A 14,018-nucleotide genomic window follows, 5' to 3' on the forward strand; every position below is an offset into this window, starting at 1 on the left:
TTTTTTTTATACCAACCATAATTATTTCTCTGAGACTAGTCGACTCCGATATTTCTATAAGCTTCAACTTTTTTAGCCGAATCGAATCTAAATTCTTTTTCCACCTGCTTAGCTTATGTTGCCAACTGAACTACAACCGTTGGATTCTCATGTTATTTAATATGATTATGTCATGTGAGAGAATCCTAACTATTCAAACCAATGCCGGTTGATCTTGTCGTTCTCTATCCCAACAATTTTTTTCGCTCATCTCACATCACCATTGGTGATTTGTTTATGAATAGTTACAATTTATATGTGATATATATATTATCCGTCGCTTCATCAATTATTCGACTAGTCCGATTAGAGTCGGGTAGGATCACGTGAGTGACAAAGCTTTCCTTAACAAGTTTTTAACTCAAGATTATGAAAGACATAATACAGTCAAAGTAGAAACTGATTCAATGCATATATATACCTTGAGAGTTCCCAAGCCATAGAATTCAACCATCTTCCCGGTAGGAGCATGTCCCTTAAAAGGACCCTCAAAGATGCCCCAGTGCCTAAACTTGAAGGCAATTTCAGGGGGTCCAGTAAAAACTTTGATCACTTCCCATGCAAATCCGCGAGGAAAAGCTGATCTGAAGGCATCATGAGATGATTCAAAAGTCTCTTCATCAGCTTTGTAATACTTGAATTCATCTGGCAGGGAGCTTTTCAACAAAGCATTATAACTTCCCAAGCTTAGAGTTTCCTCTCCAGATAATCCCTCCCTCCCTGCATATGTTACATGTGAAAATATTTGATTATATTGAACATCTATATTTTCAATACAAATATTCCAAAAAAGTCTTCAACAAATGGAAAAAGAAAAAGAAATTTGATTCAATTATTATCTGTTAGCTAATTCACCTCAAAAAACAAATATTTTTTTGCCTAAAATGTTCAAAGATTTGTATTCTCCGAGGATAAAAAACCCATGTCCAATTGAAGGTTGTCAGCTACACTCAACACTTGATCATAACTTTCTATCGGTATATTTATTATACAGGTCTAATCTGGTTTAACGTGTTGAACCAATCATTTAGTGATTAAATCAATAACCCATTAATTCATTGTCCTAACAAAGTTAATGACCTATCCGAATTTAATAAAATTGTGTAACAGTGAAAAATAATTATTTGGAAAGAGTAGAAAATAATATTAATGTAAAATGAAGTTTTTGTCCTCTAATAAAAGTGAAAAATAAGTTGTATAAGAGGTCCAGCCAACCACCAAACACATGGATTAACTGATATGAAATTGTTTCAGTTTAATCGGTGGTCTTGAATTCAAATCCTTAAGAAGCAATTGTGTTAAAAACTTGGTAAGAAAATTTTTGCCACTTATATGATCTTACCCAACTCGAATCAGACTAGTCGAGTAATCGATGAAATAATAGATAATATATATATATAAACAAAAAGCGCAGCTCACGAGTCTAGAACATGTCTCTTTTTGGAACAGGCAAAATCTGAAGAGATTAATACTTGGGAAAACTTTATCCATCACCTCCTTAGTAGTCAATCAAATATTCGGAAAAAATAGAGAATAGCGATAACATACTAAATCATAACATCTACCAAACCCGAAATTTATGAGGGGAAAAGAAGGAGTGGAAACAAAATTTGAAACATGTTTAAGCACTGCTTACCATTAACAAAGATCTTAAACTTTTCAGGATTTATGGTCTTGAAGTCCTGCAAACGGGTCTTGTGGGAGAGCTCCATCTCCCATGATTTTATGGCGTTCTGCACTGTCTCCTCTAATGATCCTTCTGGCCATTCCTGCAAATATACAAATTTTCAGTGACCCTATAATCTATCTAGAGAAAAAGCATAAGCAAAAGAGCATATATATATACACACCTTGGTTCGGCCTTCTTCAAAGAGCTTGTTGACATCATCATAGGTGGGTGGTCCACCATGTCTCCACTGGGTTGTATCTGCCTCATCATGTAAGAAAGATCTGTATTTGTCAGATGGTATTTCTTGGGTAGCCATCTCAATTTGTGGGGGAGCTTAGACACAAAATGGGAAGTATAAGAAGACGGTTATCATGCTGTACAACATAAGGAGTTTATATAAACACCGACCTCATGTCCTTATCTTGGAAACATAATAAGATAAGGTTTTCCTTCTATTTCTTTCTGGGTTTAATACTTTATATTGTATTCTTCTGCGTATATATAAAAATATGTGAAATGCATATAGACTCATGTGAGAAGAGAGAGAAAATGAAAAAACATAAATCTCATATATTTTTATATATTTATAAAAGATATATTTTGTAAGAACCCGCACCGTTAATTAAAGAAGTTAATTAATTAATTATGTGAAATTAGGAAATAATTCCATAATTGACCATAATAATTATTATGAGGCTTAAATAATTATAGAAAGTGGTTCATAATGCTGAAAGTCACTTTTTTGACGAAAAGTGCAGATACCGGTTCTGCTAGTCGGTATAAATGCGTACCAAAAAAGTATCCCGGAAAATTATAATAAGTGCATGATAATTCCTAGAATAATATATAGGACTTGTGAAACGAGTTTCAAGTTAAGATAATGAGAACTGGTGCCAGAAACTGATACTGGCTATGAAAAGCGCCTACCAGAAAGGTGCTCCGAAAAATAAAATAAAAATATGATAATTCTTGTAAAATTGAGTAGGTTAAGAATCCTGAGTTTGGGATTAATATGCTAAGCGTAGCAATTAAAGTTAATACTGTGTGTTTATTTCCTAAGTAGTTATATATACTTAGTGGCACATAATCTTAGGGCATATTTGTGCCTTCTATGTGAACCTTGCTGAAGCCTTGTGACCAGCCACCTTGCTACTCCTCTTCTTCTCCATTTTCTCACCAAAGACACCACCTTTGATCATTGTTTCTCTTCTTGATCAAGTAAACACTTGAGTGTGAGCATGAGAGTGTGCTAAGGGTACCTTTTCTGAGTTGTGAGGACTGCCTTGTGAGGTGTTCAGGGGCTGCGTTCTTGGGTTGGGTTGTGTGGGTTGTCTTCTTGGCTTGTGGAGCTTCAAGAAGTCTTCTTTGTGAAGAAAGGGCATAACTTGGTTGTCTTTTTCGTTTTTGGCAAAGTCAGAACTGTGAGGAGCCATTGGTGAGCTCCAAGAGCACTCCTTTCCTCTGTTTTAGCCTTGAGGTGAGTTGCCTAACCTTGATCATTAGTTTTAATGGGTTAAAGTTGATGTCTTGGCATGTTTCTTGAGTTAAACAAGTAACCCACTGGTTTGTGGACCTAAAACAGAATTAAAATGCATGCTTTGACGTTTTAAAGTGTTAAAAATGGAACCTTTGAAGGATATCTTCACGAAATGCAGAACTGCATTCTGTCGTGAAATATCCGGATATGGATATCCGGATATTGGTATCCGAATATGATATCCGGATATTGGGTCTTTTGATATGCGAATATGGATATCCGGATATGATATCCGGATATTGATATCCGGATATGTCCCTGACAAATATCCAGATATTCTGGGTTTGCGAAGAACAATAGCTTACTGTTCATCCAGAACTGATGTTTGTGGTTTGTGGACCCTTGTTTGAGGAAGATGAACTTCTGTAATAATTGAACTAAGTCAGAATCAAGTGATTAAGGGCTTGTGGCATGTGTGAAGCCTTAAGACGTAAGAAAACACGTTGTCTTTATGTTATATTCTTGCAGAGTATGATTGTTGATATACTATTGGTCCATAACAGATTGTGATTCTGTTGTGTTTGGACTTTGAGCTGTGGACTCTTGGCTTGGATTGTTAGCTTGCAAGGTAAGCTTTCGTGTCCTCGGTTTAGCCATGTTGTGGTTCCACCATGTCCCATGGGGGTATGGTTATATGCATGTTGTGTTACATGCTTTGGATATTTTGAAATACTATTGAGCTGTTATATGCTAGTGCCTTTATGATATGCATGTGGTGTTCCACCTATACAGTAAGCCTGAGTATGTGGTACATACATGATGGTGAGGCTGTGGGTGTGGTGCAAGCGGTGTTCCTTGTACTACGTGTGGGTAATAGACGTATTCCTGCATTTCTCTGACCAGTAGAATAGTTTAAACACACATGGCATGAATATCTGTTGCACTGCATAGTTTTGAGAACTTATATTGAATTACTACTTTTTTAGAACTTATATTGCACATGTAAGTGAGCTTGGGGTGGAAGATCCTTGAGGACCCCTTGTTTTATTGAGATTTCTTGTTTAGAGATCTCACCCCACGTTTGGGAGCGCTTATTTCAGGTTCAGGTAGTATGGGGGATGATGCCTCTGGCGGCAAGAGGCCGGAGATCAGTCGATGATATTGTTGTTTATTATGCTGACATATTGGATGTTGGATATTCTGCTGACGTTATGTTTTTAGTTGCTTTTATTATGTTGTTGATGTTGAGACTTCTGTTGGGGCTTGTGCCTTATTTGGGTGAGCATGGGGTTTGTCCATGCCATTTTATGTTAGTACCCTGAGTTGAGTTGTATAACTTAGTAGGTTGTCCGGTCTACGTGTAGTAGTTCCGTGACTAGAGACTTATATCTGTTATTTTAATTAATGAGATATTTCAGTTAGCTGTCTTTTGCAATTTACATACAGACATGGTTTTATTTAATTGATTAATTAAGCAAGTTGGTAATGATAATGACGTCATAATTGAAAAGAAAAAGATATTCCGCATTTTTAATTAAGCGCAGCTTAATACGATGATATGATAACATTACCGGATATATACGAGGTGTTACATATTTATTTTTTACAATATGAAAAACAATATACTCTTTCTTAAATGAGAATATTATTTCTCATATTGGATGAGACAAAAATAAATAAATGGAATCCACTAAGAAGAAGAAAGAGAAAAGAAATAAGTTTGTGTTACATAAAACTATTTATCTCATATAATATGACAAACAACTTCTTAAAGAAATAAGTGGCTTCACTCATGCCAATGGGTTCCACTAGGGTAACAATTTTAAGATCACACATTGTAAATCAGGGAAATTTTCCGCCCCGTATACAAGCCTCTTCCTCTCTGATAAAAGGGATTTATGCTTCTCCACCATTGCTACCAAGTTGTCGCATTCAATTCTCAGAATCAATCCCCTTATGTCCTCACTTCCCCACTACTCGGCTTAGTTCGATATTTGTACCTTTAGTCCAAGCTATCGAACTCTTATCCTCCATGCTTTAGGCTCTTTAGCCCATTGTATATTAAGCATTTTATCCCCTTCGTGGGTTGACACCTCATTTTCAAATCCACTTCAGATCATCTACTAAAAAAAACATCAAAATCGAACACTGCTAGCGTAGATGGAAAATTCAACCAATGTCAAAATTAACAACAATACCAACAACATTTTTTGTTGAACCTTGAAGGTTACAAAGTGAAAGAATTTTAGTTTCGATGATAACAAAGTACAAGCAAGCATAATATAAAAGACAATGCAACAAGCCTCAAATGATGAAGAAAGAGAAGAGCAACACTCAAAAAGTATGGAGAAACTCAAAATAAGAAAGTCAACTCAAAAGTCAAAGGTTTCAATTAAAATGAAGACCTAAGATGCTCAAAGCTTGAAGATCAAGGAAGACAAATGAAGATAGAAGCTCACATAGTTAGAAATGTAGTTTTAAGTATGAAAACTTAGAAAATGAAGTCTATTGAGCTCTCTTGTCAAGAAATGCACTTAAGGTTCACTAAAACATGCATTAAATGAACATACCCAATCCAATCATGTATACAAGACCACACACACATGAAATATGGTTATACATAGGACAAGCATATTTATTCATGTGTTAGAATATGTTAGGAATCATTTAGATATGAATTGTATCAGAAATTGCATGAATTAGTGATTTTGTTCTACAACTTACCCGAGTAATATATGACATTTAATCGAGTGAATGATTTACTCCATAACTATTAATTACTCAAGTAAATGCTGATGAACAATTTATCCAAGTAAGTTTTTGATAATGCATTAATGATCTAATTTTGAGTCCAATGGTCATAAACTACTATAATCTTCCTTGGACTTCTATATAAACACATTTCTAAGGTTCCTAGGCAGAAAATAATAGAAATTAACATAAAAAACAACCAGTTTCAGATTTTACATGATTTTAAGCATATTTTTCAGATATTGAGAAAAAAGCACAATAATTCACCATTCTTCTTCGTTTCTTCTTTGATTTTTTTATAGGATTGTAGAAAGGTTGTTTTACATCTGTTTTGGTTCGATTTGTTGTTGCAATTCATATTTGTGGAGTGGAGTGATCCTATTAGTGTATATAGGTTGAGAAAGTACCAAGACTATTTAGGATTCTTGTAAAATTTCATTATATATCGATTTCTCAGGCACCAGTTGGAAGTTGAGTTTAGTGGACGAGCTACATCAGTTTGGATGTAGCCCTCGTGTGGTTTGAGGAAGAACAAGGATAAATCTTTGTATTTGATCTTCTAAACTTTTATTTCTTTAATTTTCTCATTTGATTCTTTGTTTGCATCTTTTTCACCTCTAATACAATTATGTTTTTAGGTTAAAAAAGATTTGATTTCTGTTATTGAACTCATTTTTTTTAAGAAAAAGGCCTTAGAGGAGTAGGTTTCTTACAAAAAAAGTAACCATAATTTGTAAAGAAAAGATGGCTAATGCATAAGCACAAGAAGGGGTCTGAATTGTGCAGTAACTTGTTTCACAAGAAATCAATGAAAATCTACCCCTTTAACAAGAAAATCAACCAAAATGAAATAGAACAGAAATCAATATTCCCCATATGTAAAAAATGAATTAAAACATACCAAATGTCTTCCAATAACAGAGATTACGCAACAGTTTTGAAAAAGATGAAGGGAAAGGAAGAATCACACCAAGATTTATCATGTTCACTCTCTAATCACTTGAGAGCTACGTCCAATCTGATTTCGTCAATTCCACTATGTTCTAGCTTCCAACCGGTGCTAGAAAAACCATTTTATAAAGAGTTTTTACAAGTCTATGACCAACACCTTTGATGACACTCAACCTATCACCTATAGGCTCTCTCAAAACAATCAAAAACTATTCATAGCAGTCCAATTCGTTCAAACAACAATGGAGAAATCTCTCCTTCTTCAACATAAAAAACAATCTCAAAAAAAGATTAAGAAATGAAAGAGATATAGAGCTTTTTTCCTAAGATGTAAAAATATAGCAATATGGTGAATGATCTCTCAGTTTTTGAATTCTGATGAGCTTCTATGTTAATTATTTTTGTAAACCTTCTTTGATAATTTATATAGGTGTAGAAAAGATAAAATACCCAAATATAGCCGTTACACCTTGAGATTTTAAGTAACTCACGCAACTGTGCCAATATCCGAATATTTATTGGGCTGATATAAGGATATTATGGGTTTCAATATTCGAATATTCAAATATCCATATTCGAATATTTTCAAATCGCAACCAGATTTTCGATATTAGTGCATTTTAAGTGACTTTCTACTCACTTCTCACATATGTATGAATGCTTCTATCATTGAATAATAGTGTTCCTTGTGTGATGAGTCACGTATGAGTGTATCGTGTATGTAGGGTTCACTTTATGCATGAGTTTATGGCTTCTATAATGCATACTTAAGAAAATGCTCTTTTAAACTCAAACCTCTGAACTCTCTAGACTCTAGAATAACATAGTAAACTATTTAGTCACTAAGTTTTCATATCTCTTCATTTGTCTTCATGTTTTGAGTCTTCTTGTTCCTTGTTTGACTTGAATCTTTGACTTTAGAGTTTACTTTTCACTTTGAAGTTATTTCTCCACTTTTGCATGTTGATTTAGCCTTCTTGCTTTACTTGGAACTTATTATACTGGTTTCCATGTTGTGCAAGCTTGTTGAGATAGTTGGTGCTTTGTTAATTATCAAAACTTCATATCTTGGTCTTGTTTGACCTATGGTTCAACAGTCTCTCCCCTTTTGATGATGACAAACACTTTATTGAGAAATGAGGTTAGTAGCATAAGAAATCTGAATTAAGCTCTCCCTCATTATATTCTCCCCTTAAAATTGTGCTCACCCCCTTAATAGGTGAATTAGTATACACATTATACACATTTCTAGGAAATCATATATCACTCTTAAAAATACATTTCCAATCCCAAAAAATTTTCTCCCTCTTTTGGCAACACTAATAAGTGCCAAAAAAATTTATTTCAAAAAGAAGCAAATAAGTGAACGTCTAGTCAAATATACTTCAAATTTAAGATCAAAGTAATGTAATATACATTTAGATGACTCAAAAATAGCAATTAAACAATAATTTCTAGTAATTACAAAATTGCCATCAACAACAATTTTGATTATAATTGCATTTTAAAGACATTTAAAACATAATGGCAACTAATAATCATCAAAATAATTTTATGTGGTATCAAAGCATTAATATTAAGTAATGAGCAATGAATACATCAATGATATCCAACATATACAAATTATCAACACATCAAATATATCAAGATAAAGGAATCAATAATTCTAATTCTACTTTTAATTTTTCAAATTGATCTTTAGGCAATGGTTTGGTAAATATATATGCTAATTGAGCATGTGATTCTACAAATTGAATAATGACATCTCCTTATTGTACTTATCTCTAATAAAATGATGTCTAATGTCAATATGTTTTGTCCTAGAATGCATAATAGGATTCTTAGTTAAGTTTATTGCACTTGTATTATCATATTTAATTGTAATGTGAATGAGGGACAAACCATAATCTTGAAATTATTGCTTCATCCATAAAGCTTGGGCAACACAACTTTCGGAGGCTACATATTCCGCTCCGGCGGTTGACAAAGCAACACTCACTTGCGTTTTACTATGCCAAGAGACTAAAGCGTTCCCAAACAAAGGACAAGTATCACCTGTACTATTCCTATCCAACTTGCAATTGGAAAAATTGAAATCGAAATACCCAATTAAAGTAGGTGAGGATTCCTTAGGATACCATAAACCAATATGTATAATGCCTACTAAGTGTCACATTATTCTTTTAAAGACATTCAAATGTGACTCTCTAGTACAAGATTGATATCTAACACATAGATAAACACAAAATATAATATTTGGTCTACTAGCGGTCAAATATAATAAAGAGTCAATCATTCCCCTATATTTTGATACTTCAACCGGTTTACCATCATCGTCTTTGTTAATTGAAATTGAAGTGTTCATTGGAGTGTCTATTGGTTTTGCCTTTCCATCCCAAAATGTTTGAGAAGCTCTTTGCAATACTTTCCTTGGTTGATGAATATGCCTTCTTTCTCTTTCTTTATTTGCAATCAAAGGAAATAGTTGAGCTCTCTCATCATAGACATCTCAAATTCACTTTTCATCATTTTAGAAAAATCTTCACAAAGATATTCATCAGTAGAACCTAAAATAATGTCATCTACAAAAATTTGCACAAGTAAAGTTATGCCTTCTTTCTCTTGCTTTATCTGTAATCCAAGGAAATAGTTGTGCTCTCCCATCATAGACATCTCAAATTCACTTTTTATCATTTTAGAAAAAGATTCACAAAGAAATTCATTAGTAGAACCAAAAATAATGTCATCTACATAAATTTGCACAAGTAAAGTATGATCATGCTTTCTTTTAATAAACAATGTAGTATCTATTTTACCTCTACAAAAATCATTTTCAAGTAAAAATTTTCTCAATTTTTCATACCAAGCTCTTGGAGCTTGTTTCAAACCATATAAAGCCTTTTGCAATTTATAAACATGATTAGGAAGATTAAACCTTTCAAAATCTTGTGGTTGGTGAATATATACTTCCTCTTAAATCAATACATTTAAAAACATAGATTTGACATCCATTTGATAAAGCTTGAAATCATATATACTAGCATATGCAAGTAGCATTCTAATAGCTTCAAGTCTTGCAACGGGTGCATAGGTTTTGTAACGACCCGAAATTAAAAAATTAAAATAATGGAGTTGCCACCAATTTTATTTACTTTGGAAAAATTTGAAAACCCTTTATTGCAAACTGGTCTATAAAATTATAGATCAAAGGTTTGAGAGTCTAATTATGTGCAGGGTGTAAAAACCCGCACCGTTAATTAAGAAAGTTAATCAATTAATTATGTGAAATTAGGAAATAATTCCATAATTGACCCTAATAATTATTATGAGGCTTAAATAAATATAGAAAGTGATTAATAATGTTTAAAGTCGCTTTTCTGATGAAAAATGCAGATACCGGTTGTGCTAGTCGCTATAAATGCGTACCGATAAAGTATCCCGGAAAATTATAATAAGTGCATGAATATTTTTAGAATAATATATAGGACTTGTAAAACAAGTTTGAAGTCAAAATAATGAGATTTGATGTCGGAACTAATACTGTCAGTGTTAAAACGCGTATCGAAAAAGTGTTGCGAAAAATTAATATAAAAATATGACAAATCCTAGAAAAACCGCTAGGTTCAGAATATGAGGTTTGAGATTAAAATGATAAGCGTAGCTATTTTTACTAATAATGTGTGTTTTAACTTAAGTGGGCCTATATAAGCTTATGACACAATGCCCTAGGTCAGAAATACATTTGTGCTACGTGACTTTCTGAGTTCCATTCAGCTGCCACCTTCTCTTTTCCACTCCATAGCTTCTTCTTCACAAATTTCACCAAAGTGATCACCTTTGGCCATGGTTTCTTCACCAAAATAGTTGAGTATTGTGAGGACAAGCCTTGTGTGAGTAAAAGATCTTGATTTTCTGAGTTTAGACTGCTGTGTAAGGGGTTTAGTGGGCTGAGTTGGTGTTCCCATTGGTGTGAGCCTTTGTTCATGCCATTGGAGGCTTCAAGGAGCCATCTTTGAAGGTAAAGGTCCAACCTTGTGGTGTATTTTCGTGCTCTTGCAAAGTCAGAATCTGTGAGCCTTGTTGGAGAGCTCCAAGAGCCTTCTTTTTGCTGAGTTTGAACCTCCATTGGTATACCTTGAACTTTCCTTTGAATTTTCATGAAAATGGCTTGTTTATGTTATGAAATGAGTTAACTTTAATCATTCAAGCTTAGGGTTGTTAATCTAAGGCTAATAAGTGATAATGAACATCTGTTTTGGGTCAAAACCGAACCTTGGGTCATTGGGTGGCATTTTGGCTTCGAATTATGCAGAAAAAATCTGCAGAAAACTGTTCTGCCCGCATGGTAATCGATTACTTTTGGTTGGTAATCGATTACCATGTGCAGTAATCGATTACCTTGCTGGTGGTAATCGATTACCATGTGCAGTAACCGATTACCAAGTCCTTGGTAATCGATTACCACCTGTGAAAATGACCAGAAACCAGTTTTGTGCGTGGGACAGTTCCCATTTGGGCTTGATGGCCTAGGAAGTTGGTGTTACTGTTGGGAAACAGTGATACCTATAATTAAGGGACTTAGGGCTTGATAATTATGAACTAGAAGAGACGTAATCGAATAAAGAAATGTTGTCATAATGAAATGAACCTTTAAAGTATGGTTATTGATGATATTTCTCATATAAACAGATTGTGATTGTGTTGTTTGTGGGTCTTGAGCTTGTGCGAACTCTTGGCTTGGATAGTTAGCTTGCAAGGTAAGCTTTCGTGTCCTCGATTTAGCCATGTTGTGGTTCCACCATGTCTCATGGGGGTATGGTTATATGCATGATGTGTTACATGCTTTTGATGTTTTGAAAATTCTATTGAGCTGTTATATGCTAGTGCCTTTATGATATGCATGTGGTGTTCCACCTATACGGTAAGCCTGAGTATGTGGTACATACAATAGGGTGAGGCTATGGGTGAGGTGCAAGCGATGTTCCTTGTACTAACTATAGGTAATAGACGTATTCTTGCATTTCTTTGGCCAGTAGAATAGTTAAACACACATGGCATGAATATTTGTTTCACTGCATAGTTTTGGGAACTTATATTGAATTACTGCTTTTAGAACTTATATTGCACATGTAAGTGAGCTTGGGGTGGAAGATCCTTGAGGATCCCTTGTCTTACTGAGATTTCTGGTTTAGAGATCTCACTCCACGTTTGGGAAATGCTTATTTCAGGTTCAGGTAATGCGGGGGTTTAGACCTCTAGTGGCAGGAGGCCAGAGCTTAGCTGATAGATGTTACATGTGTATGCTGCTTATGCTGATATGCTGTTATGATTGGATGCTGGATCCTATTTACTGTCTTAAGCTTTTAGCTTCAGTTTATGGATTTCTCTGTTGAAACTTTGTTGGTTATGTTGTTGATTTGGTGAGCATGGGGATTGTCCATGCCACATAGACTTGATTATGTCTTGTTTTATGTTGAAGTTGTAATAATGTATCAGGATTATTGTCCGGACTACGTGTAGTGGATCCGTGACATAGATACTCACTTTATCTATATTATGAGGTATTTTAGTTAGATGTCTATTTGCAACTTACATACAGGCGATATTTTATGAAAATGATTACGTAATCAACTTGGCTAAGTATGATGACATCATAATTGAAAAGAAAGAGATATTTCGCATTTTTAATTAAGCGCAGCTTAATACAATGATATATTAACAAACCAGGTATACACGGGGTGTTACACAGGGAAGGGTGGAAACTTAATCCCACTGAACCCCTGACACATCCATTTTAAAACGGTTACCTTAAATTACTTGTGCGAATTATTAATAGCTTTTAAAAATATTTGCTTTTCCCCATAAAATATAAATATGATTAAGAAGAGAAATAATTTATTAAACTTTATTTTAGCTTGACGGAAAGAATTTCGCTCCGACGTATCCTCAGGTGCAGTGAGGAATTCAAAGCTACGTCGTTCTTAAAAATTATTTGTGTACGGGTTGGTTTTAATTTGTGAAAATAATTTTAAAGAAATTTTTTAAAGGCTTCGGATTACCAAGTTGTCACAACTAAAATAACCCGAAAAATACTACGAGATTAATAAACTGTCACGGCTAAATTAATCCTTAGTTAGGAAAAATAAATAAATTAATATAAAATAATAATTTAAAACTAGCTTGGGTCACCAAGCTGTCACAGCCAAAATCACCCAAAAAATGAGATTAACAAGCCGTCACAACAAAATTAATCCCTAATTAAGTTTCTAAACTACATAAGAAAAATTCTAAGAAAACAAATAAAGAACATACAAAAGTAATAAACAATTATAAGAAAATTTCTAATAAAACAGATAAAGAGCATAAAAAAAGCATACAAAAAAACCAATTATAAATTAAAAAAACAGATAAAGAGCATAAAAAAATATACTATTATAAACTAATAAAGCAAATAAAGTGCATAAAAAAGCATACAAAAATAAATAATTATTAACTAATGGAGAAGGTAAGCAGACTTACCACAAAGACTCCAAAACTTGGAGTACAGAGCCATGTTGTAGAGAACAGCCTCAACTCAACAAGCTTGATACCCTAAAAATGTATTATGAAGTTAACAAACCGTCACGATTACATTAATCCTCACAGATAAATAAGTTAACAAGTCGTCACTGCCAAATTAACAAACTATCCTAATTCTACTAAAAAACGAAATTTTTACTTTGACACTAGCTTGGTTTTAATCCCAAGCCCAAGTATCTTTAAAAAATATTACTATGACACAAGCTTTAATATAAAGCCTAAGTGTCTTTTTAACTCTTGGAAGAGTCTTTTTGTGTTTTTTTATTTGGTTCTCTGTGAGGGGTGTGTGTGTTGGAAGGAAGGGGAATGAGCTCTTTATATAGAGGGAAGGGAGGAGGAAGGAATGAGGAGTGGGAAATGTGGGACTTCTTAGGAAATTTATTTATTTTCAATGTGAACAACCATTTTTTGACAACCATATCTCGCACTAGAGGGCTTAGCTTGAAAATCGGTTAGGTCAGATTGAAGTATCATATGAGAGGAATATGCCGACCAAATTTGAGGATGATCCAACGGTTCAATTGAGAGAAATAGCTCTCCAAAAACTGCTAT

At 33.9% G+C, this 14,018-nt stretch overlaps 1 protein-coding gene across 1 annotated transcript; it reads right to left on the bottom strand.

The window, feature by feature from the left end:
• Positions 1-460: 460 nt before the first annotated feature.
• Positions 461-2,098, bottom strand: LOC133316326 (pathogen-related protein-like; the record flags this gene model as incomplete). Its single annotated transcript, XM_061518061.1, has 3 exons — positions 1,890-2,098; positions 1,676-1,808; positions 461-759 (listed from the first exon to the last, which is right to left on the bottom strand). Coding segments are annotated over exons 1-3 (567 nt in total), but the record flags the coding sequence as incomplete, so codon positions are not given.
• Between the last annotated feature and the right edge of the window lie 11,920 nt (positions 2,099-14,018).

The sequence above is a fragment of the Gastrolobium bilobum genome, unplaced genomic scaffold, assembly GCF_033153095.1.
Source record: "Gastrolobium bilobum isolate Gb01-03AN ecotype WA unplaced genomic scaffold, APGP_CSIRO_Gbil_v1 utg38375, whole genome shotgun sequence".
In the NCBI taxonomy this organism is placed as follows: domain Eukaryota; kingdom Viridiplantae; phylum Streptophyta; class Magnoliopsida; order Fabales; family Fabaceae; genus Gastrolobium; species Gastrolobium bilobum.